Consider the following 26,968-nt stretch of genomic DNA (forward strand, 5'->3'; position numbering starts at 1 on the left):
GGGCGGGATCAATGGGGGTGTCCCCACCAAAGCTGAGACCAAACCTACGCCCATGCCTGAAGTGCAGTGGTGCTACATGTCGGTGCTCTGCCCTCGAGGCTATGGGCGTCAACTGTGTTCAACAAATCTTCTCCGCATTACCTTAGCACCATTTTGGAGAGTATCAGGACGCATGCGTGTGCTTTGACCTGCATGTGCTGCTGATGAACACGCACCTCGAGTACCTTCAGGAATGCACACGCATTACGTCATTATAATCTTCAAAATCGTGAAGATTTTGAAACCGTGACTACTTGTACGCACCATTACTAAAACATCTGTCACTGATATTCAGAAGCTACTGTCATAGCTCTTAATTCAAATGATGAGAAACTTTAGATGAACAGTAACTCAACATGCTGTTGTGTGTGTGTAGTCTTTTACTATATATGTGTGTGAGAGCCTGCATATTTAATGACACCAGAGAGAAAAAAAAAGAAGTTTTTACACAAAGCATTGTCTCCACATATATGTTGAGTTAATCGTTATGATTTTGACTTTTAATGGCCTTTAGTTAATTCTTGAAATTATATGTTTTCCCCACATCAATCTACACTCCACACCTCATAATTGCAAAGCAAAAAACTGATTTTAATTTTAATGTATATTTATATATTGGTCAAACATCTCTTGAGAGAGCTAATGTCTTTTAACTAATGGTCCCAATCCAACTTGACTGAGCTTGAGAGGAACATGATTTACTACTGATTCACTTTTGAAATCAGTTCTCAGTTTCTTTTCATCTACGGTGTACTCACTTTGATTAAGATGAAGTGTGCTCTTGTGCTGAACCGAGCCGGACTCGGAGGAGTATGTGGCCACACAGCTGAGCTCACTGATGGTGACATTGTCCAGCAGATATACTCGACTCTCCACAGTAAAAAACCTGCCATGCTTCTCGACAGAGCTGACATTGGAGGAAAAGTTCAGGGCAGGTTCCCAGTGAAGAGTGGGTGCTGTCTTTTGTGTGTAGTTGGCCCGACAGACAGCAATCCTTTGATTGATGTCACTGTCCAGCTGGGTGGAAAGTTGGGGAACTAAAAAAAAAAAAAACTATATTTATTTATTTTATTATCGCTTTAATATTTTTTTTATACAGTGAACTGGATTCATCACTGGTTCATGATTACAGTGTAAGTTTGAGAGAGATATCTAACATATGATGTAAACCTGTTGTTGTAAATATAAACATTTTCAGTTTTTCAACAGTTTTACAATAGATTGTGTTTGTACTCACCGCTCACAGACACATTTACAGCATAGCTTCCTGCTATATATGAAAGATCACAAGAATAAAATCCTTCATCTTCTCTTGAAATCTTGGGAATGACTAAATAAACTCCATCTGAGGTGTTTAACAGCCTCTTTCCATCTTTACATGTGTCGTCCAGCTCGGGTGCCAAACCAAGCCAACATTTTCTTCCTTGCAGGCTGATGTTCCACACAATATAAATAAGTTCATTCCACTTGATATCAGTGACATTACCACACTGTAAAGTCACACTGCTGCCTGGAATAAAGGTCTGCTCTTTGAAATCTGCAGAAAAATAAATTAATGTACAAAATTCAATTAAATATTGTATTAGAGTACAATTGGGAATTATGACAAATTTTGTCTTTTTTTTTCCTATACACTAAACTTATATCTCCCTGCCATACGAGACTAGTGTTATCCATTGGGTCTTTTCCTTTAGTCTTAAAATAGTTACAACTCGGCAGCTCTATTCTGACAGTTCACTATATAATTATTTTTAAAGCATTAGAAGCACAGAATCCTTGTTTATATAATATTGATCCTATAAAATTCTATAAACAGTTTTACAAGTAATGTTTTCTCAAGATTAAGCACTTGCTTTCACTGACCATTGTTAATTATTGTATACAAGTTTTATTTTTATTTTTCTAAACTATTCATGAAAAAGTGCAGTGTATTTACCTAAACAAATAAAGTATATGTTTCCTGACCTGTCAGCTGTTTAATCGCGTCTTTATTCTGTCGAGATGCAGTGTCTTGATATCCTGGGACAGTTAGTAGCACAGAGTGTTAGTGACAGGTTAATGTGAGGCTCAACAGTTCACTTCTGTTGCTCAAACATAAGTGTGAGATAATGAAGATTTAGCAGATATAAACGAAATGAAGAAAATACAGTATATTTGAACACTTATACTACACATAAAATGAATGAATGTTATTCCAGTGTAGCAAAAAATTTCCAGTGGCATCTGTAAACAAAAGATGCTAGACCAGAAAGCCAAAACATTAAAGTACAGCTCTAAAGAGTATCATTAAAAAACACTTATCTTTCAACAATATACCATGAACAAACATTATATTATGCTTAACAGATCTTTAGATAAGATTTATTTAAATAGCTAGAAACACAAGATAATGTACTTATTAATGTTTACTAATAAACTTATTGAACAATACCTAATGATTAGCGGTTTGTTATGTAAATTGAAAATGTGATCAAACTTTCAGTTCATATGATCATGCATTTCTTGAAAATTAAAGGGGGCAGTTTGATTAAGCTAAGGGAGCACGGTTCAGTCTGTTTATACCGTACATTATTTTGATTACGAACACGAACTTTCTTGAAAAACTGATTTTGTCCTGTTGGTGTGTAATTCAAAGAAATATCCGTTTAATGTTATGCAGTATACAATGTAAGCGTTGAGGCAACAAAAACATGTTTTGAACCCAAATTACTATGTGTTTTGTGTCTTTAGCAAGCATTTAGCAAAATTTAACTACCCACCATTTACACAAACATTGTTAAAGCTGCTGAAACTCCAGCGCACATAAAGAAACTAAATCATTAGTAAACATTTATGAATTATGAATAGTTTTTACTTTAGATTGGGTACTGCAAAACATGAACAAATAATTATTAAATGATTTGTTAAGATGTGTAACTAGGGTGAATTCGGGTCATTTGAGACACTTTTGCCATTGCGATGACTGCTTATAAAGGTACTTATGATTAGTCAGTGTTTAGAAACATTTACAAATGATGAATAGTTTCCACTTCAAAAACATGAACAAATAATTCATCAGTGATTTGTTAAGATGTGAAAATAGTCTACACAACAAATAAAGACCATATGACCTTTACAGGCTGTGATTATGAGTTAATGAATAATATTTTAACATGAATAGTTTGTGAGGTGCTTATATTATATTTGTAAATGAAATAAAAAGCTGAACTGAAGTTTAATGACATTTGTTAGCAATCAAAAGTGCATGAACAAATAAGCTTTTTAATCATTGTATAATTTAAGTTAAAGTCATTTGTAGATTTCTTTTTAAATGTGCGTGATCATATGAATTGAAAGTTTAATGACATGTAATGATTTGCAAGGTTTTATTGATGAAAGTTATTTTAAAATGTTACCAATTATAGATATTTACACTAACCTTTTGTTTGATTTCCTGCCACAAAGATGCTTAGGAGAACGACCACCATCACTGTCTTATTGTTCACCATCGCTGCAAATCACTGGCCAGATTCTCTTCTCTTACCTTTAAATATACTCTTTCCCTTGTGTTCTCCTTCTGTTGTTACCTTCAGCAGAAAAGCTGTTGTAGACTCTCTTTTTTTTATCATTTCTTAATCTTCTCCCACATGATAATTCTGACTTCCTGTCTTGTAAACCACGGCTGTTGTGTGAGAGCATTTGTGAAAAATGTGTTTGTCAAGCTGGCACAATGATGAAACTAACGTGACAATGTAATTGATGAAAGTGCTGTTTTGATCAGTTCAATTTATAGTATAAAAAAAATTATAATAAATTCTTTGCAAATTTTATTTAAATGTTAAAATTAACTTTATTACCCTTTGCCGTGACACTTTAAATATGTAGGTGCATCCAAATATAGTGCTGCAAATCATCTGCAAACTGACTGGCCATGATTTGGAACAAGTTTTTACAAGCTAAAATACAAATCAGAGCAAAAACAAAGCCATCACATTAAAGGATCTGTGTGAAGAGCTCAGAAACAGGATCGTTTTGAGAGCTGGGGAGGAAGAATAATGTCTGATGTATTGAAGGTCCCCAAGAGAACAGCGGCCTCCATAATTTTTAAATAGAAGAAGTTTAAAACGGTCAGCGCTGCGTCGTAAGCACCATAAGCCTAAAGCTGGGCACTCACTGTGTGATTTTAATAGTCCTTCACAATTGTTGGTTGTTGACAGACTGAACATGATGACAGTGCCACACTGTGGGATCTCAGTTGTCTTTAATTCTGCAGTACAGCAAGATGTGAAAAGTATTCAATTGTATTATTTTCTAAATGCACTGTATTTCCTCTGCTCGGATCCCAGTCTGCTTCCCAGAGCTCTGCTTTTATCTTAACCAGAGGAATGTGGGCTCATACGCTATCAGTTGGTAAACATAACACTGTTTTTAGCTCTCCCTCCTACCCCTTCTCTGTTTGTCTAGGCCGGTCAGACTGACCACTGGGGGTTGTGGCCGTCATTGCAGTTGCGTCAGAAATGACCAGGTCCTACAGTGACACAAGAGAGCAATCAATACAAACGCCTTGACACCGGCTCACCTCCTAATGTCCATTTAAAAGAAAGAGCAGTGGTAGGCTTTCAAACTGGCGTCAGCGGATGTGTGTCTAGCCTCAGTGTGAGATCTACAAATGCATTTTTTCATGATCCATGAGTCAGGTCTGTGAGTGCTGGGATGATGTAAGGTGATGACGAAGATGTGTGACAGTACTGCCGACGCTGGTATATGTGTATGTCTCTGGAGGTTAAAATAAAACTCGAGGTGTTCAGCCCCAGTCCGGTTTGAAAGGTATGTGTGGATGCAGATTTGACGTTTTAAACCGTTAATTCTGTTTCTTGTGTGTGAGTGTGTGTACTTCATTTGTTTTGGGGCAAATATACACCCTGAAGTGAGATAAATGTAGCAACATCCCATTTAGTGTCGTCATTTAAAAACCAGATTCATACACACACTCAACAAAAAGTTTCAGTTAGTTAATATTAGGTGCTGTGCACTTACAGTACTTTTACAGGCTTGTTATTATAGCCTAATGTGCATTAATACTTTTCATTTATTTGCCAATATGCATTCATAAATTACCTAATGTGAATTTATACATCTTATAATGTTAAAAATATGTAATTATATATAAAAATAAGTAATATATATATATATATATATATATATGTATATATATATATATATATATATATATATTTACATTTACATTACATTTATTCATTTACCAGTGTGGAGGGAGGTGTTGATGATGTGAGTGAGTGCAGGTACAACTGCAGGAGAAATGGCTTGAAGGAGATGAGATGGAATAGGATCAAGCGGGCAAGTTGTAGGGTGATTAGAAAGGATGAGTTTTGACACTTCTGCCTCAGAGAGTGAAGAGAAGGATGTAAATGAGTGTAAGTTTGCTGGTGATATGAGCTTGACTGATTGTGGTGTGGAAAATTGTGCATTAATGTGTTTAATTTTATTAATGAAAAACGTTGCAAAGTCGTCAGCTATTAGAGATGAAGCAGGAGGAGGAGGAGGAGGACAAAGAAGTGAGGAAAATGTTTTAAAAAGCATGCGAGAGTTAGATGAATTGTTAATTTTGTTATGGTATTATGTCATTTTAGCAGTGGAGACATTAGCAGAGAAAGAAGATAGGAGTGACTGATACACAATAAGATCAGTAGTATTTTTGGACTTTCAGAAGCTCTAAGCTTAGAACGGTGTTCGCGTAGAACATCAGATAACCAAGGGGCAGAAGGGGTGTTACGGGCTGGCCTGGAAGATAAGGGGCAAACAGTGTCTAAACAAGATGTAAGAGTGGAGCAGAAAGTATCAGTAGCACTGTTAGCATCCAAAGAAGCAAACAGTTTAGGGGAAGGAAGTGAAGATGAAACCATTGCAGATAGCCAGGAGGGTGAAAATGTGCTTAGGTTACGTCGAAAGATGACATGTGGAGGGGTAAGTGATGTGTCAGGGATCATGTTGAGGTTAAGAGTGAGGAGGAAGTGATCCGACGTGTGCAGTGGAGTAACCAGAACATGATCAGTAGAGAAGTTCCGTGTATAAATAAGGTCCAGTTGGTTGCTTGATTTGTGAGTAGCAGTAGTTGACACTCGGTTGAGATCAAAAGAGGCAAGCAGAGTGTGGAAATCGTCAAACAGAGGTTTATCTAGATGAATGTTGAAATCTCCAAGCATAACTAGGGGAGTACCATCCTCAGAAAAGGTTGAGAGCAACACATCTAATTCATCCAAAAAGTTACCCAGTGGTCCTGGGGGTCGATAGACAACTAAAAAATGTATTTTAAAAGGGTAGGTAACAGTAACTGAATGAGATTCAAAGGAGCTGTTGATACCCAAAGATGGTAAAGGATTAAATTTCCAATCATTAGAGATGAGCAGACCGGTACCTCCACCTCTTCCAGTCAAACGGGGAGAGTGGGAAAATGATAAATTATTGGAGAGTGCTGCAGGTGTAGCAGTGTCCTCTGGTTTGATCCAGGTCTCTGTTAGGGCCATGAGATTAAGCTTTGAATGACTAATAATAGAAGTAATGAAATCGGCTTAGTTTACAGCAGACTGGCAATTCCAGAGACCAATAGAAAAAGAAAGTAGTGTATTAGCAGACATAAGCAAAGTATGCAGGTTGTTAAGATTGCGCTGTCTACATTGTGTGTTGCATGGTTTACGAGTGGTAATGATAGTAGGGATCTGGAAACACATAGTAAGATTTGGTTATAAGCAAAAAACAACTGAAACAGAAATGAAACAAGGAAAAGGAAAAATATTAATCAATACTTATATCCCCTGCCGGTGTCCCTGCCCGGTGGAGTCGCACGGTAGAGTCGATGGTCTTTACACTCTTCGGTCTTCACACGAGGAGGGCTTAACTGGAGGGCTGCCGCGACCGCTGCCGCAGTATACTAATCTTTTTTTAAACCCGACAAAACGGAAATTGAATTCAGCTGAACGTACTTTACTGTTTATCACAACAAAGGTCTAAGCAAGCGCACAACACTGACAACGAATGTGATAGAGTACGAGACCAAACGCAGCACGTCTCAACACAGTAAACAAAGAAGTGTTTCCTGTGTTATACATATATATATATATATATATATATATATATATATATATATGTGTGTGTGTGGGGTGGGGCTGAGAGACGTGGGAATGGAGCGAGGCCGGTGGAATGATTGGAAATGAGCGACACCTGCTCAACCCACCGGTCTCGAGTCCCACGGAGGAGATGGAAGGATATAAAACAGGAGCGACGACAGTGAAGGACCAGGCCTGGATTTTAGTTTGTGTTTGCTTTTTATTTGTGCATGTCAGTAACAGGGGCTGATGCGCTGTTTTGTTTTTATTTTGTCATTAAAATGTTGTTTGATTGTCCTCTGGTTCCCGCCTCCTTCTTCCCGATGATTATTAAATGTACAGTACCATCAGTTGTTACTTCTTGACACTTAATTCATTAAAGCTGCAGTAGGTAACTTTTGTAAAAATATATTTTTTACATATTTGTTAAACCTGTCATTATGTGCTGACAGTAGAATATGAGACAGATAATCTGTGAAAAAATCAAGCTCCTCTGGCTCCTCCCAGTGTCCTATTGCCATTTGGAGAAATTCATCCTCTCCCGGTAAAAATCAACCAATCAGAGCTGCGGTCCGTAACTTTGTTTGTGTTCAAGATTTACAAAATGTATATAATAAGCGAGTACACCATGAATCCATTTTCCAAACTGTGTTTTTAGCCTGTCCTGAATCACTAGGGTGCACCTATAATAAGTGTTTATATTCGGACTATTTTAGATTGCTTCGGGGGTATCGCGGCGGAGTAACCCAGTACCTTTGTGATTCTTCATAGACATAAACAGAGAGAAGTAGTTCCGGCTACGATGTTCTTCCGCAAGACGCAAGCAGTTCTGTTTATTAACCGCTAGAGCGTCAAAAGTTACCAACTGCAGCTTTAACTAATAATCACTTTATAATATACAGCGTATTAAAAATCTGATTAAATGAATAATGTTTTTTTTTATTATTATTAAAAAAATGCATCGTTTTGCAGGTAGGGTATAAGGGCTAGTCTGTAATAATAATAATATTATGTATAATCGCTGCGGTTCCCATTTAAATTTACTGTCAAAATTAAATAAATTAATAAATAAATGGAATGGTATTGACATGCACCAGGCAAAACACAAAACACCATCAGGGTAATATACATGACACGCAAAAACAATAAACATCAAATAACAGGAAATGTAACACTTAACACTGTAATGTACATTCAATAAGGATAATCTTAATAAAACTTCACAAAACATTTATAGTATGTGGTAAAGTATTTGTATATGGGAATGTAACTTACAGTTAACCAAATAATAGGTTTCCACTGAAATCACAAAGATTTACAGTGTAGCTTTATGTAATCACAACTATATGAATGTTTTATTCTCATTTAGATAGTTGTGTGCGTGTGCATCTGTGTGTGTGTGTGTGTGTGTGCACAGAAACCCTTGGCCATTTAACAGTGATTCATGACTTATGATGAGCCAGTAATTGTCAGTTTAGTGAGGTTCAAGGAAGGGCTAACAAAAGCATCATTATTTTCATGCCACATTCATGGGAATGGCTCATCGGGTTGTGACGCTTGTGTGCGTGTGTGCACTGTTCACACACATACAAACACAAATAATAAGGTCTTGTGCCATCATGGTGTCTCTTACTGGTTCATTTCTCTCATGATAAGCCTTGCTGCAGGGTCCTGTGCATGTGCGTGTTTCATCTGTCTTGCGTAAATGTCACAGTGTGTGTGTGTGTGTCATCAGATGGGGCGGCCTACTGCGACCGCACTGTGTGCGTCCAGATGTTTGAGAGATGAGGGTGTTAAGTCAACATATCAGCTCACTTGTGTGCTCGTTTGTCGTGTGAGGTCTCTGGGGTTGGTGTTGGGTCATAGACCCATTTTGCTGGTGTGTGTGTGTGTGTGTGAGAGAGAGAGAGAGATAAGAAGTGTGTATGACAGGAGCCAGCAGCCCTGGACAGGGTGACCCCATCAGGAGGAGGGTTAAATATTTATACCAGGCTTCACTGTGAAGATTCACTCTGCCCAGAGGAGAATACCAGGAAAACCGTCACGTCTAATGCATTTCACATCACTGCTGGATCTGTGTGTCTGTGTGTGTGTGTGAGAGAGAGAGAGAGAGAGAGAGAGAGAGAGAGAGAGAGATGAAGAGAACATGAGAATGAGACAGCGGTTTGGACAGAGATGATGTTCTGCCCACAGAAAATGTGATTTGCATGTGCGTGTGTGGTTGTTTATGAGTGTGTGGGGGGATGAGAGAGACTGTTTTGTATGTTAAATGTTTAATTTTATTATCACTGGATGTTGTTTTTCCTATTAAACAGATATGAAGAAAAAAACTGGGGTAGGATTTCTTTAGAACCAGTTATCACTCAGAGATTAACATTCACACAGAATTACAAACAATAGGCAAGTAACATTTATTTAAACATGAAATTCTAAGGTAGTAAGACTGATATAGTATTTTCTTGTAAAACATACTAATCTTTAACATTATATTTGTTTTATTTACAACTTTGAAAATCATTCTGTTTAAAATGAATAATAAACTAACAATGTAACGGTTAATTAAAGGTTGGTGTTATTTAACAATGTTTTAGTTAAAAATATATAATATAATATAATATAATATAATATAATATAATATAATATAATATAATATAATATAATATAATATAATATAATATAATATAATAAAAATTTTCATCTTAATATGAGATTTTATATTTAAAGATGGAAATTTACAAATTATCTTCATTGAACATTATCTTTATTTAATGTTCTAATGATTTTTGGCATAAAAGAAAAATAAATAATTTTGACAATGCATTTTTAGCTATTGCTACAAATATACCCCAGCTACTTAAGACTGGTTTTGTGCTCCAGGGGCACAAATGTCAAATCAAATCAAGTGATTTTTATTCTCATTTAACCACATACACAAATTCACTCCAATTTTGTTAATCACATCAGGCGGTTTAAGGTTGCCAAATATTGACTTGACCTTGAACTTGACAAATTAATATAATGTTTGCTGTCACAAGTATGCATTTATTTATAACATTTTATAACTGTTGCACTAGGTTTGTGCCAACATCTAACATCTTTAGCAGACATCTAACCTGTGGTAAAATTACTATACTGCACAGCCTTGAGCGGATTATCAATACAATTCAGTTTATTAGATGTTAATAATCCTTGAAGCGTATCTGTTGCCATAAAAGAGACTTAGACATGGTGCATTAGAATCAAACTTCCTGTGTGAAATCATACAGAGCACTTGTGCTTGACTATTGGTTTTGTGCGACAGCTCTGATAGCATCTGACATGCATCTGGGTGCATGTAGGGTATTTCAGTTATATGAGAAATGTACATGCACATACTGTTTAGAATGATTCATAATTTGTCTGTTTTTGAAGCAGGTCATTCTTGCATAATGTACAGTGTAATGGTTTCTCGTCTTGTGGGTGTTGGCACATGCAGGCCCTACGTCTTTGACTTTAAAGTCGTATGTACATTTGTTCATGTGTTGTCGAGAGCTCGGCTGCTGTCCGCATTTTGTCATATAAGTGAACCACAGATAGAAACTGCACAGTGCGTATGTGAGCCACCTCTTAAAATACCCACAGCACACTTCCGTTGCCACACACAGGGGCCTTGCATTCAGCACATGTGGTTCTGGTAATGAATAATAGGAGGCTGTTTTTGTTGTTGAAGATGTTTATTTGGGTTGGAGATTAATACTTTCTGCTAGCACTTGTATGGCTACTTACATGGCCAAGCATCAGAAAGGTGACTTTGAACATCTCTATAATTACAAACTCCAAGCAATGGAGTACCTGCCTTGTATCGACGGTTCAAGCGGCTGCTGCTGGTGTAATAATGTGGGGGGTGTATTCTTGGCACTTTTGGCCCCTTAGTACCAATTGAGCATTGTTTAAACAAAAACTTTAACTGCATAGTCCCAAACTATGTGCAGAATTATTAATATAAGCTAATTATTAACATAAGATAAGTGACCATTTTGATCTTCCCCTAATAATTTATAGCATAAAAACATTGTAGTCTCTTTATACAGGTGGGAGGTTTATACTGTGTGTATTTTCTTTTACAGGTTTGGGGACTAAAGCATGTGGCACATGTTATGGCGTCTGTTTAATTTGGATGCTTCTACCAGCTTCATTTTGTGCCAAATGTTTGATTGGAAACAGCTTTTGATGTCAACAACAGAAGATATGGGGAACCTTTTTCTTCACTGTTAACATTTGGTGAGCCTTTTTATTTTTTGCTATTCTGTTCTGTGCACATACGGTCATTTCCCCTGCTGTTTTTCTCCTCAGAACAGACCTGTGTCCCACCACTTGAGACCTACTTTGATAGATTACCTCAGACAAGGTTCCCTTTTCCTGTTTCTCTTTCTCGTTTCTTTTCTTCACAAGCTCTGTCTTTTGTTACTCTGGCAGCGCGCTGACGTATTTCCTCCACCCCGATGCAGCCTAACCGTGCATCTGTGATTGTTTCTCTAAAAGTATTTTGAGTAAGAGCGATGGAAAGGGTGCTCATTTGTGTGTGCGTACTTTCACGTGTGGATAAGATAGATGGGAAGGAAAAGGGAATTAAAGAGTGGGAGGAATAACATTTCTTTGCAGTCTGCGATATGGAAAGTCTCCTTGTCTTGCAGGTGCATTGTAGAGATAAGAGGAAGAAAAGGAGGAAGAGAGAGAGAGAGAAAGAGAGAGAGGGAAACCGCATGTGTGCAGCACATGAAACATCCAACTGAAAGAGGTTGAAAAGGAGAAAATAATCAGACATTACACAACACTTCCTGAGTTTCCCTCTGTGCAGGAATGAAAGCCTGGAAATTCCACGGTGAGCGTAACGGACAGATATGTTAGCAATCATGTCCCAAAATCCAAAAAGAGACTTTATTCCACAGCCGTTTAACATGTGTGGCAGAGCAATCCTCCTCTGCACCGAAACGCAAGAGGACAGGTTACATCACAGCCCTGTCCTCATGCCTCACTGACTCACATTTGCCACTTGATGGCAACTGTTGCTTCAACTCAACCGAGCTGAGTTATAACTAGCTTGATTAAGGTATTTATGTCGAGAGCTCAGAAGGAAAGGCCTTAAGAGCATGGCTTGTCCTCTGTCCCATTGAAGATAGTAGATATCTTCCAAAACCTAGTGATCTGCCTAGGTAGTATTTTAAGCCCGCTCCTGACATGAAGACTGCTCTAACAGGCAGGTCATATTAATTCTGGGTGGCGTACACAAGACGACTGTAGGAATGTGTTGTCTGCTAAACATTTTTGATGCTGTTTTCATATATTTTCAAAGACAGCGCTGCATGAATGCATCACAGATGAGGCAAACCCAGAATGCATTGCTGCAGGTGCATTAAATTCAGACAAAAAGAGATCAAGGTGAGATGTGTTCCAATTAACAGGGTTCTTACACAGTGTTCATTGCTCCCTTCACTTCACTTGAAAAAAAAATGTGTTCATTCAGAAGACCCACTACAATTAAGTTGCGCATATAAGAGGAGTTTAAGGTTAAATCACATAATATATAATCACATAATATACTTCTGTAAATAAATGTAATATAAATTACTATATATATTTGACAATGACATTTTTGCTAAATATTTGTAGGCCTACTGTAAATGTTCATAAGTAATAAAATATTGCATTGGGTTATTAGCTTAGAAGTCCATTGTGCTTTGCATAAGGAACACAATTTGTATAACAGACCAAGTTGTTATCTGTGTAGAGCAGTTTTCGGTTGAGGATTTCAGTTTGGAAAATGCAGAAGGAAGCTGCCTATGCACTGTAAGAAAGAAAACTAAATCCATAGAAAGACAGACAATGTCCTAGCAGAAAATTACCAGTAGCTTTATGTGGTAAACTGCATGAAAACAGATCAAAAATGTCTTTCATCAGAAAGATTTGGCTAAATATCTTTCTTGGTGTAATTAACTGCTGCATTTGAATAAAAGGTTGTCCGCTTGTTCTTTGTATGTGCTTTATGATTGATCTGCAGACTAGTGCACTCATCTGAGTTGTACATTCAGTGAGTTCCCAGGGCTTACTGGATTTGAGATGTCTGAGTCCTGTCAGTTTTCATTTACACAGACATGAAGACGCGTCCCTTCAGAGATGAATCATGTCTGTTTGTTTGAGGGTTGGATCTATATTAGCATGCCGTCTTCTTGACTCACCGCCTGCTCTGCACATGCCATGCCTACAAACACTTGTTCCTTAAATTTAAACCATGAGTTTCAGTAAGACTTCTAACAGTTCAATAAAACAACAAAGACTTCCCTTTCCAGATTATTTGACCTGGATTTTGAGATAAAATGTGACTTCCACGAAACCTGTAAATTACACCGCTGCAGTCCTTACCAGCACAGCAACCCACAGCCCACAGCTAATGATGCCCAGCTGCTTCCTCCTTTCTTTGCACGTTAAGTGTGAACTATTATCTTTTGTCTTCTTTCCCATCGCTGTAACAGTGCACACCTGTGCTAAATGCAGTTGTTTTTGTTTCTATTTAGCGATTGTGTATTTGTTCACTTGAAGGAAAATATATGTATAACACCTTACTATGGGCATTGTGTTTTTTCAATTCAAAATGATTTATTTATATTTCAGCTTACCACATATGTGTGTTTGGCAGGTGACGTCAGCATAGCATTCTGTCTGTTTATCTGCACTCAGGTATGTGTTTGTGTGTGTGTTTGTGTGTGTGTGTGTGTGTGTGGCCTCTACACTGACACTCTCACCATTGGAGCCAAAATGCCAGAGCCCCTGTTAATCTTATCATCACAAGTAAGTCTCTTAACTCCAGTCCTGATAATCTTATTATACAGAGCATCGAGGGAGATTCCCTTTTTTGGGAAGCGACAGGTGCACACTGAAGGAGGCATTATTGATCAATTACAGTCCTCTTTTCAATTAAAACAACTATGCAGCCAGTAAATGACTAGAGTGAAATGTGACAGATGCTTTTCTTTTGTAAGTGTATCTGCTGCTGTGGCTCTGACAGATCAGGCGGAGGAGGGGTGGCTAAGACGGAGCGCTCGCAGTGACATCAGGCTTTATCTGCTCACAGCTCTCTGACGCCAGCCCAGCCAGTTCTCACGTGTCGAGGAGAGGAGATGATTAACACCGGCTGCTTTATTGCGTGCACACTTACGCACAAACGCTCACACATAGTCAGACATGCTGATGCAAACAAACACACCTCGGCTGGATGCAGCATCTCTGAGTCCGGGACGACAGACAGCACCACACCAAATTATATTAAACTGAGAACAGCAGACTTATTCAAGCAATTAATTTTATTTACATGAAAAGGGATAACCCAGAAGAAAAAATGTAATCTCTTAAGCAAAAAATTTATTAATGGCTTAATTGCTTTTCCTAGGCAGTGATGAGATTAAAATGAAAATGCCTTCTGCTTTTGTCATATTTCTCATGAAAATTATACATGTATACCGTTTAAACATATGGATCGTTAGTGTTCGTTTGTTTTTGAAATGAAAGACTGAATAGAAATACAGTAAAAACAGTATAATACTGTTAGATTAATTTATTCCTGTGATGATAAAGTTGAAGCATCATTACTCACATGACACTATGCTGATCTTCTCCAGTATAAAACAGTTGTGCTGCTGAATATTTCTTTTGTGAAAACCTTTCCTTTTTTCCAGTACTCAATACAAAATTCTAAAGAACAGCGTATACCTGAAATCGAAATATTTAATAACATCATAAATACCATAACTTTCACTTTTGGTCTTTAAATGCAAAACAAACAAATATAAAAATAAACTCACTGACCCCAGATTTTCTAGAGATTCCTTTGGAATCTGATTCAAATTTTGTCAGATTTGCCAGAATACCATTCAGCATAAATACATATGTAACCAAGTAACCGTTTCTACTCCATTTGAAGGTAATATTTTCCTCATTAAGAACTAATGGTAAATAATATCTTCCTATTTGTTTAAAACCTCATATCAGCTAACAAATTCATTAAATTGTTGCTTTAAGGAAAAACACCTGAGACAAAGTTGGCTATTAAATTGACTATTGATGTGAAGAAGCTATAACATTTTCCACTGTTTAATTTACCTATGATATTTTCCTTGAATGTGCCATATGGAGCACTTCATCAGCTGAATCATCTGAAAGGTGTCGTCTCAGCTCATTTACCACTGTTACCCTCTCTCTGTCCCATCCTTTCCTCCTTCAGGTCACCCCCCTGTGCTTTAGAAATGACCTCACAAAACACGTGGATGAGTTAAAGCATCCCACTGCACTTTCCTCAGAAAATGTAATACACATGCATTATATTAACTCTCCAGCACACTGAGTGCATCCAAATAGGAAGTAGCGAGGGTGTTGAAAGGTCACGGTTTCACAATACTTCACAAACAACTGTTGAAGCTGTGAAGAATGAAGAATGTATGCATGCCTAAATGGTTCCCGCTTTTAAAAGGAAACACTTTGACATTAGACAGAAAGCTGGCTGCTCCATTACTTTTGACCTTGTTTAGTCAAATGCCAGAGAGTTCCTTGGAAGATGAAATGTCCTTTAAATGCCCTAAAGGCAGATAGATTGATTTCCAGAGAGACTTAGCTGTGATTCATGTCTTTAGTTGGGCTCTGCTCTTGTGTTTGAAGGCCAGACCTCTCGAAGCTGTCAGGCCTGTGTGTCAGCTTATCAATCACTGCTCATAATCTTCTCAAAGATGCATTGATTATGAGGTCAGAGACTCGCTCTCCGTGACCCTCACAGCTGGAAGTTATTTTAGCCTGTACCTCAGGGTCTTTAAATGGGTTTTCAGGGTTGAAGAATGTTAGTCAAAATGGTGTCAGTTCACCATCTGTGAGCTTTAGAGAGACTTCCTCTGCATGATAATGTGCTACTGTTGTACACGGAATGAGAAGTTAAAGAGAAACTTCTTAAAAAATAAAATTAAATAAATAAATAAATCAACCTGACCAACCCTAAAATTTTGAATAATTAAAATTATAAGTTGAAAAGGGGTTCTTTGGCTTGTAACAATAGCAAAACCCTTTTTAGTGCTAAATAGAACCCTTTTTATAAGATTCCATAAAGAACCATGCTTTGAAAATGCTATGTAGGACCTTATTGGTGTTATAAATAACCTTTTTAAAGGGGGGGGGGTGAAATGCTATTTCATGCATACTGAGTTTTTTACACTGTTAAAGAGTTGGATTCCCATGCTAAACATCGACAAAGTTTCAAAAATTAAGTTGTACGTTGGTTTGTCACAAGTTTCTGAAAGTTTTTTTCGAGTATGGCTCTGTGTGACGTTAAATGGAGCGGAATTTCCTTACATGGGTGCTAAGGGCACGTCTGCCGGAAGAGCGCACGCTCCTGTAGAGCAGAGCAGAGACATTCACTGTCAAGACAACCCTGCACAGATTACCAAAAAAAAAAAAGCATTAAGGGACCAGTGGATGAAGTTTATTTTACAGAGCATCAACGGAGTTGTGCAAGTGTTTGTGTTTGTTCCCTGCATTTCGAAGATGCTTGTTTTACAAACAAGGCCCAGTTTGACGATGGATTTGCGTATCGTTTATTTCTTAAGGATAATACAGTCCCAACGAAAAAGGGTCACGATCGTGTGTTGGAACCGCATGCGGTGAGTAAAACTGCTTCAACTATCTCTGTGTTGTTAACTTAGCTATCAGCGCGTAAGCACATCAAGTAAACAACATGCGATGTTGTCATCAAACTGCACTTTCCACATGTACAGCTTAAAAAAAAAAAAAAAGACGACATAAAGTGGAACTTAGTCATTTTCCAAAACCGCTAAGCAAATATATACAGTTTCAGTAAATACCGCATAGAGTCGTCGTTGCTGATGCTGCTCTTGTTCAATTTCAGCCTCTGGATCTGTGTCACAGCTTCCAGACGCTCTCAACGCAAAAGCCTACTGGCGCTCGTGATTCTTTAGCTCCGCCCACACGTCACGCCTCCAGCCGGTCGTGTTTTTCCGGGAAAAATCAGTACAGACTATCTTTCTCTTATAAATATAATAAAACTAAAGACTTTTTGGAGTTATGAAGGATGCAGTACTACTCTATAGGTACTCAAGATTAACAGGATATTGAGTGAAAATGGGCATTTCACCCCCCCCCCCCCCTTTAATGATATTTTATTTTCATTAGTATTAGTATATTAACATATTTGTATCATTAATAATATTATCTGCATATGTTATTTATTAATATTGTTTTTACTCCTCTATCTGTATTACAATATCCTGCGTGTCTGTTGGGGTTTTACATTAAAACAACAACAACAACAACGTGTCAATTATATCGTTTTATTTTTTAATGACATGTGAATTTGTACCAAAAATGACAGTGCTCTAACAACAGCTATTGGCAGAATACATCAATAAAAGACAATTGACATTGAACATAAATAAATATTTTAAAGAAGTAAAACTAAATAGAAACTGGAAATAGTGAAATGAAGAAATACTGTATCCTCATAATCCTCTATGATGCCTGTAAGTCCATCATTTTGTGTATTGTGGTGTGATTGAGTGGCCGTAGGATGTGACAGCATCTCAAATACACAAATACACAAGTTCAGAGTTACAATGTGTCTCCTTCCATTTGTTTTAACATAAATTAAATATTTACTTAGGGGTGAAGAGGTGAGACGTATCCTTGACTGACCAGGTCTGGTCACACTTATATGTGCTAAACTGAAAAGAGAAAAAGACATGATTTGTAAGAAACCAGTTACTCTCTGAAAGTAAAACATTATAGACATTTTAAGAAAGAAATCATTTCCCTGTTGAGAGTGTGTCGAGGGTCTGTAGTTGGATCACTGAGCTCCAGAAACTCAGTAATGAAGTGCTTTGACAGTTACAGATTTGATAAACAAAAGGGCGAGAATAAAGAACCCTAAACTCTTTCTGAAAGAACTATTTCTTCATTATTCATGATACTAAATAGAACTGGTTCTACATGGAAAGAACCATGTTTTCTTTAAGTGTATGCTCATGTGTACAATATGCAGTATTTAGTTGGTCCATAGTAAATGAAGCCTGGCCCTATGATATTCATCAGGTCTTTCCCTCAGGACACCGCTGACGTCAGTCATGCCGTATTTCTCTGCTCAATGACTTTATTTACAAAATTTCTACATGTTGCATTTAGGAAAAATAGAAGGCTCTCTTGCATTTCCCAGCAGAGGGAAAGAGGCAGACGGTTGTTCGAGCTGGCAGTGCTGAGCTCATTCTGTTAAACTTTCTTAAGCTTTTTTCCACTGGCCAGACTCCTCATAAATGTTTGCTTTATTTGGTGTCACTCTGTTTTATATGGTCTTCAGTGTGGAGTGTTAGAGCAGACTGACAGTAACCCAGCCTATCCTTATGAGTGTCACTCAGTGTCAAAGCATGTTTGTACTGAATGCTGAAAGTACCTGCTGTTATCAGAACTGTAGCTTCTCTACTACAACAGCCTCTCCAAATCTCCTCTTTTTCTGGCTCTGGCCTATTAATCTTGGGTGCTTTCCCATTTTTTTTGTTTATTGCGTAACAGGTATGCTAGGATAAACCCAGTCACTGAAGACACACTTAGGTATGCTGGAATACCTTCATGTCACACTGAGTTAATAATATATCCTTATAAAACATTAATTCAATTCACAGACATAATTTCCACTGTGGACCTGAAAAGCACTATGAAAATGTCAGCCGCAGAGCTGTTGTCGGTACAGTCACATTTAATATACATTTATTATTCTTAAACATAAAACATAGACTGCAGCTGTGTCCTACACATAGCGCTCATCATATAAACGTTTAGTAGTAACAACTCACATTTGATTTTAATATATTTATTTGATTGCACTGTTTCTATTAATCCTTTTAGGTATTAATGAAGTGAAATTGTTCACCCCAAAATTAATTATTTGCTATTAATTTATGTACTCTAAGGCCACCCAAGATGGAGAAATTTAGTATTATATCCCTTCCTCACCAGAGGATCCTCTGCAGTGAATGGGTGCCGTCAGAATCCATGACTACACACCCACAGTAATGTATTGTGAAGCGTAACACTGCATATTTGTAATAACCAAACGCATCAAGACATTTTTAACTTCAAACCTTTAAGTACGAATCATCCATAATATTGTTTTCTTCAGTAAAAAAATAAATAAAATAAAATAACTTTGTCTGAATCAGGAGAGAAATATGCAAAGAGCAAACACCGTTTACAAGCTAAAAGTGTCCAAACTGTTCTTATTGGTGGGTTTTGATGTGAGAGAAGGATGAAGAAAATGTTCTCATTTGACTCATAATTTGGTCTGAAGTGATGGTTTAAAGTGAAAACGTCTAAATAATGGATTTGTTTCTTACAAATATCCTGCTTTTCACTTCACAAGACATTAATTGGTGGATTGGAGTCATGTGGATTACTTGTGGATTATTATGATGATTTTCATCAGTTGTTTGGACTCTCATTCTGACGGCACCCATTCACTGCAGAGGATCCATTAGTGAGTAAATATTGTCAAGCTAAATTTCTCCAAATCTTTTCTAATGTAGAAACAAACTCATCTGCATCTTGAAAGGCCTGAAAGTGAGTAAATGTTAAGCAAAATCTACATTTTTGGGTGAACTGTTCCTTTAAAAGCTTCACAATAAGCATGATTTAACAAAATACTTGTTTTTAATCTCAATCGTATACTTATTTGCATATTGTTTGAACAGATCAGCAATTGGTTTAAATGTATTTAATAGTAGCCTGTCCTTATTCTGTTTCAAGTTGTTGCTGTCCTTTCACCCATGGCAGCATTTTATTATGTTTAAAGTGTATATGTGTGTGTGTGTGTGTGTGTGTGAGAGAGAGAGAGAGAAAGAGAGTGAGTGGCCTCAAGTGTGTCTGTGGTCTCTGGCTGACGTAAATTCATCACAACTGCTTTGTTTGTGTGGTCTGAACTTTAACTGGCTGAGCAAAACAACTAATGCATTAAGCTGTCTGTTTCTGAGCCCATGTGTAGCGCCGGCTGCTTATCTCATGCCTTCAACCTTGTGCACTTCGGTTGCAAAAGGCAAATTGTTGCAAATTTTGTGACATGATGTTCTTGGGAAAATGCTTGGAGAGAGGCTGTTCCTACTGTGTGGGTGTGATTGCGTGTGTGTGGTTGGATCATCCAGTTTGTCTTTTATTCAGTGCGTCACATGGTGCATGGCCTGGTGCTTATGACTGTGTTTCTATGAAGGGAGGGAGAAGGATAGTGTTGTTCTTTGTTCTGCATCATTAGCACCATCCTGCATGCAAAAGCACTGGATTCAATTAGGGATGCGTTAGTCTCGCGTAGCCAGACCTTCAGACTGAAATTCATGTTGATCCTGATAAGCGCTCATCGTCACAGTTGTAAACTTGGTGGCTTTCTTATTTCGTGAGGAGGTTAGGCGCCACAGCATCTTTGTTTCCAGGTGGAACGTTAAAGAACATGACACACACGTCTCCTGGAAATCCTGTATAATTCAACCAATCCGACGACGACTTCGACACTCCTGAAGTGTTTCCACTTTTGTGTCCCATATGCATTAGACGTTTAGCCAACGGTCCGTGGGCATGACGTCTGAGGCTGAGACTAGGGATGCATTAAGTCGGTCAACACTCAGTGCATCATACTTTCTGTTTGCTTATTGTATTTTGCAGCTGCACTCTTCAAATTTCAGTGTGATACAGCAAAGTGAATATTGCATAGGCCTCATTTCTGCTAAGGTGAAAGTCACAGTTGGAGGGCACGAGGAAATCACTGAGCCTTGATGTGATCGACCAGCTTCATTGATTGTCTCAGGAGAAAAACTTTCCACTTGAGCAATCCTGTGCCTTCTAATGGACCATTCTGGCTGTGTTTCTGTTTCACAAATGGCATTTTATGTGCATGTGTGTCTGAGTATGTATTTCTGTGCACAGAGCCATATTCATGGCAACAGCTGCTCAGTTTTATGCATAATTATGCATAAAATCTGGTAATGTTCGCACACAGCTTGGTTATAAAAAAAAACTATGAAAATTGCATCTTGTAGTCAAAATTACTTGCTCACATTGAGCATAAGTTAGTGAACCTGGGCTGTGTGAATGGAAATGATCTGGATTAACTGATTCATTAGGATTTGATGGATGAACTTGTGTGTTCTGATTCGAGTTCATCCATCAAATCTTAATGGTTTATTAAATAACTAGATGCCAACTGTAATAAGACCTTCCTATGGTCGTTTGTCATATGTGCTTTAGTCACTTTCACTACAGTTGCAGGTGGTTTTCACATCTACATAGAGAATAAAAAAATGGAACTGAAATAAGTCAAATGTATTTCATATTGAAAATATATTTTCTTAAAGGTGATCAAACACACACAGTTTCACCCAATCTCATGTTAATCTTGAGTATCTATAAAGTATTACTTGCATGTATTCTTTATATCTCCAAAACGTCTCTGCTAAAAAATATATTTATAAAAAAAGTTTTGTCATATTTATAAAAGAAATATACAGCTTTACCATTCTCTCTGGAAACAGCCAAGCTCTCGGAGGCGGGCTGTGGGCGGAGCTAAAGAGTGATGAGCACTTGACCGCAGATTGCCAACAAAACACAGACAATTGATGCAGTTTCACTTACTGTCTGCAGATCTGAACCATGGCCTGGATATTTTATACCTGGGACTGCTCCATCCTTCAGTATCAAACGATGTGCAAATCTACCGTTGAACTGGGTCTTGATTATAAAACGTCATCAATCAACAAACACACTTGCGAAACCTCATTGCTGCCCCGAAAAAACAAACTGCATCCACTGTTTACATAACGCTGGGTTCTTTGGGAAGCTGAACATAAGCTATCTTTTCCTTACAACCAAAAACACACTTCTTTGGAGATATTCTTCCTAGGGAGATCTGTGCAGCACTGCTGAATGAAGCACGTTGATGGTACGCTATTTTTCTTTCGCTCTGGTCGATGTGTGCGCGTGCGCGCTCTTCTGGCGGAAATGGCCATATAAGGAATTCCACCTTTCATTACGTAATGAAGAGCCACGGTTGAAAAAACTTTCAGTAACTTGAAAGAAACCCAGAAGTGTGTATTAAATATTTTCCTAAATTATCACTGAGGAAGTATATATTTCAATAATTTAACAATACATTTGCATATTTACATTGTGATATCCCTTTATGGTCACATCAGCATGCAGGTAAACAAATATATATATATATATATATACACAGATAACAAAAATGTTTTGTATTTTAATGTATATTTACAAATATATTAGAAAATATTTTTGGTTAGTTGGTTGTTGTTTTCTTGCTGTATAGGCTGTAAATTGTTGCATGAACAGAATGATTCGGGAGTCACACTTGTTAATAAATGCGGTTGTCAATGGCACACACTGACTCTGTGGACATAGTGTGTGTTGATCTGTCCACTTTGAGTAGTGTGTAATGAGCCTGCGAGTGAGAGCCAGCACATGCGTCTTGTGACTGACGCACTGCGCTGACATCACTTCGCATCTCACCATCTGACCCACACACAGACGACTGAGAGAAGAGACAGGGCCAGAAAAACAAGCGCTTTCTGAGGAACAGAATGACACTGGGAATGAAATGAGAAGTAGAGGACAGATAATGAAAGAACACAGTGTATGGACCAAGAAAAAGAGTCACACAGGAAGACAACCTTCCTCAATAAAGATATAATCAAAAATAGCAAAAACTAACACAAAGATTGTGGTTTTAGGAAGAATACGTTTTAACAAACAGAATTTTGAGTCATCTGACATAAATCATTCAAAAATGGTTGATAATTGAATTGGTGCCTGATGCTCATATAAGGAAATGTTGCTTTAAACTGACATTTCTGAAATCATCTGCCCACATTAAATCAATTATTACCAAAATGTCAAAGCTGCTGGAACATTCTACAACAATGCATCGTAAAAATACTTGTCCTGTTTAGTTTTTGCATAAGTTATTAACTTTTTTAACAAATAAGATATACTAAATACATATTACACCAGGATTTGAACCTATATGCACATCTTATGTTTAGATATATTATTTATTTATTTATTTGTATTAATATAAAATATGATGTATTCATTAATTCATAAATGAATGAACAAATAAAAAAAAAAAACATTTAATTCATTCATTAATTTATTTATTTGTAAAAAAATGAATAACATGTAATACTAATATAACATATTAATTTGATTAATTCATAAGTTAGTAAATACTTCAATTAATTGGGATGTGATATTACACATGGGTTTCAAAATCTATAGTTAAATATAATCCAATATAAAAAGCTACTCATTCATTCATTCGTAGTTAAGAAAAAAAAATCTAAGAAATAAATACATTTTAATATGAAACATGTTGTAAATCTATAAATTCATGAATAAAATATGTGTTTGTTAGTTTGTTTGCAGTCCTGACTCATTTAAAGGACATTTGACCTTTTAAGCTTCATCCAATGAGAGTTAACCTCAGCTTTTTTAAATACACGCATTGACAGTCAAATATCACCCCATACTCACCGTTCGAGCAGTGGGTGTGCTGGTTCACCTCATGTAGGCAGAAAAAGCCTAGTTACAAGAAAAAGGGAGTGTTGCAGAGCTGTTACATGAGTGCAAAAGGTCATTTTATGTTTTGAGGGTTTCTTTTCTCACAGACAGTGACATCCATAGAGAGTGAGATGTACTGACACATTACAAGAGAAAAAAAAGGGAATACACTAGAGATTTATCTAACCTGACACCCTTCTGCCCTCCAGCTCTTTATTTCGCTCTGGTTGTTTGGACTGGAAGGTCACCCTGCCCAGGTAACCCAATCCCGCTCGTCCTGCGTCACGCCGCTCTCTGTCTGGCCCAGTGACGTCTGCCGCACACCTCTGGTTGCCTGGCGTCGCCGGCTCGTTTTCACCATGTGAATGGAGACAGATGTCGGCAGATGACCAGCAGCCAACAGCTCTGGGTCATAAGCCGGAGGGTAAATGCTCAATTATTGAGAGAGACTGAGAGAATGATGTCTGTAAGAGAGAGGGTGACAGATAAGAGGACAGACAGAGGCAGTGAATGACAGGAAGGATGAGACAAACAGCATTGTGCTGATGTCCACCTTCACTTCACCAGCCCATCTGTCAGTACTGCCTTCTCAAATCAGCCATTTACAACACACACATAGTCAGATATACAGCTGAGCGTATACACACGTCAGCTGCACAAATATGACAAATAAGGGATAATGTACAGTCAGCTGGTCATACTTACAAAATATGCCTGACACAGATTAAATGGTCAAATAAATGGGTCTTGATTGTTTTATTTTAAGTCAGCAGGGGCGTCATCCACTTATTATGTATTATATTTATTTATATTATCGTAGTTTTCCAAAAATGTGTTTACTATATCATGAAAAATCTCGATTCTCAAATAAGTGTGAGTATATGCATGGAAGTAGCCTAATGTTTGTGTAAATCTATAAAATCTGTCTTTTTTTATTTTTCTTCAAAGTTTTACGATGGAACGCCATTCTTTGCAAGCAAACACAACAATTTGCAAGAAGAAAGCAAAGGGTTTTTTTTTTTTTTTTGAGAAAACGCAGGTTTCTTGGGGGAGTTTCTTGTGTTTCTCAACACAAAAGAATGAGAAACAAATGCACAGATATGTTTTGTAAAAGAGCTCAAAAGTTCTGCTAAAAAACTGCAAACATTTCATAAGAAAAAGCTAAAGATTCTCTCTGGGGAATACAAACTTTTCTGTGAGTGAATGCAAAGTTTCTTGGCGAACAAAGGTTTTGTGAGAGAATGCAAAAGTTTTGAGAGTAAATGGAAAGTTTGTCAGGGGAACAAGTTTTGCAACAGAGCACATTCAAATATAATTGAATGAAATATGAATATTCTCAAAGTTTCCCCATCACCACGTCCATTTAGGGGCTCTGTAAATATCTGTGAAATCGATATGAATACTGTTTTAACATTGTATTTGAAAACTGTTTTTTTAACCTTTATTAGTACTTATGCATAATTGCATGATCAATTTTTTCTTTTCATTTAAATTAACTTTAATATTAAAATTGACTTTTGTTTGAAAAATAATAAAATCATGATTTTAAAACACTTAAGAGTGATATTTTTATGTTAAGATCAATCTCCGCTGTATTAATATTTCAGGATCAATCTAGTCAACCCTGTATTTGACAAAAGAGTGCAGCCATTGACCAATCACAGTCCAATAAAGTTATGAATGTTGTCCAGGGAGCTGTGATGAGTAAGTCAGCTATCGCAAGACCTTCCTATTGGTCCAAAAATGTTGTGGACCATTTTTTGATGCCAAACAAAAAAGTCCTCTTAGACCTTGTGAACTGTAGCGACAAAATCCAGAATAAAACTCATTAAACACCTCAATAGTTACCTCAAAATTAATATCTTAGTGAACGGCAGACTCTAGATCATTTCCAAGCTCAGGGTGATGAGAGACAACGAGGGAGGGAGAGTATCTCGCAGGATTTATCTCTTTGGCAGAGGAGCTGGCTATTTCTTGGAAGAGGAACAAGGGTTTGTGGGAAGAGGGAGTGCAGGAAAGTGAGTAATACAGCTTTGAATGAGAAGACATATTTCATTAATATATCACTTGTATTATATGCAGACATCTTCCCCACATTGGGAGTAAAGTACTGTCTTAACTACAACTGTCTTCTGAACTCATCCTGTGGATGCGTCTGCTGCATGGCTGAACTTCATGCTGCTTTACTTCTAGTAAATATATGCACTCTTTCCTTCACGTATAGCCTAATTTCCCCAAGAAATGAAGGGCTTCACCATACCCTGTTTGAGGTTTAGCAGCACTTCTGAATTCAGTAGTCCCAAGGGTAGCTGCACTACTTTGCGTTCGTTGCGTTTGTGTGGTAAACCACTTAATAAGTTATTGCTCCTAAATCTGGAAAATGTAAGAAAGTCCAGTGCCACAGTGTCATTACGTTAACTGTGTCAGATACCGTTTGCACCGTGTTTCCCGTGTTCCCTCCACTGGTCCACTGCTCTCTGTGACGCAAGCGAAAACGTGCTTTCCATTTCCTCCTAACTCTGAAGCTCCTCCTACTTCCTGTGAATGTGACCCTTAGGAGTGATCGAAACTTCCTGACTTCGGTCTCAACAGACCTTTTTCTATGAAGTGACATTTCCCAGCATACCCTCTTTCCAGAGCACTCTTAAGCGTACGGGAATACATTAGACAATCTCTGTGCCATTACATTCAGTTAGCAGTGTTTAGTAAACAAGATTAAAATGAGTGCTAGATTTAGTCTTTTAATTTGTTTGCTAAATCGACTTCTACCTGTTAATTATGTCAAGGAAAGAGTAATTGTGCCATGAGATTTTAGTGAGTAATATTAAACATGGGTTTTGAGGTCTATAATACCTGAGGTGAATTATCTGTTAGCATTAGCATTAGCATTCCCTGAAGAGTGTGTGGTTTGGATGCTGCGATCTTTGCTCAAAGACAGCAAACAGAGAAAAACTGTGTTCAAGCTGGAATCGCAGTAATTATCATAATCCTTCTAAAATGCTGGAACTCATCGTGTCTCATATCTTGTAAAGTAGGAGTTTTTTTGAGAGCTCTGACTGCTCAAACATCATGTGTAGACACAGTCAACATGGTCCTGTCTTTAGCAGGAAAAATGTAAATAAGCAGTTATCTGGTAATATTTCTGTTTAATATTTCATATAATTGAGTGTTTTTAATGTCTTGATAGTGTAAGA

At 37.4% G+C, this 26,968-nt stretch overlaps 1 protein-coding gene and 1 long non-coding RNA gene across 5 annotated transcripts in view; one reads left to right on the forward strand and one right to left on the reverse strand.

Moving 5' to 3' along the window:
* The window catches only part of LOC113108931 (uncharacterized), a 4,538-nt gene extending 869 nt beyond the window's left edge, over nucleotides 1–3,669 (reverse strand). Inside the window, exons 1-4 of one of the 2 annotated variants that reach the window (XM_026272359.1) lie at nucleotides 3,458–3,669; nucleotides 2,005–2,058; nucleotides 1,277–1,576; nucleotides 798–1,076 (exon numbers count right to left, since the gene is read on the reverse strand). In XM_026272359.1, the coding sequence (XP_026128144.1) occupies nucleotides 798–1,076; nucleotides 1,277–1,576; nucleotides 2,005–2,058; nucleotides 3,458–3,527 (703 nt within the window). In that variant the 5' untranslated portion in view covers nucleotides 3,528–3,669. The remainder of the gene's footprint in view (nucleotides 1–797; nucleotides 1,077–1,276; nucleotides 1,577–2,004; nucleotides 2,059–3,457) is intronic. The other variant, XM_026272361.1, reaches the window with a different exon arrangement.
* A 183-nt stretch (nucleotides 3,670–3,852) lies between these two features.
* LOC113108932 (uncharacterized) lies at nucleotides 3,853–16,401 on the forward strand. 3 transcript variants are annotated; one of them, XR_003292824.1, is made up of 4 exons: nucleotides 4,711–4,845; nucleotides 11,249–11,402; nucleotides 13,816–13,967; nucleotides 14,159–16,401. It is a non-coding gene; the product is annotated as an uncharacterized LOC113108932 (long non-coding RNA). The 3 variants fall into 3 exon arrangements; XR_003292825.1 differs by having other exon boundaries at nucleotides 14,185–16,401; XR_003292823.1 differs by having other exon boundaries at nucleotides 3,853–4,845; nucleotides 13,816–16,401.
* Nucleotides 16,402–26,968: the final 10,567 nt, after the last annotated feature.

Source organism: Carassius auratus, chromosome 9 (genome assembly GCF_003368295.1).
Source record: "Carassius auratus strain Wakin chromosome 9, ASM336829v1, whole genome shotgun sequence".
NCBI classification, from domain to species: domain Eukaryota; kingdom Metazoa; phylum Chordata; class Actinopteri; order Cypriniformes; family Cyprinidae; genus Carassius; species Carassius auratus.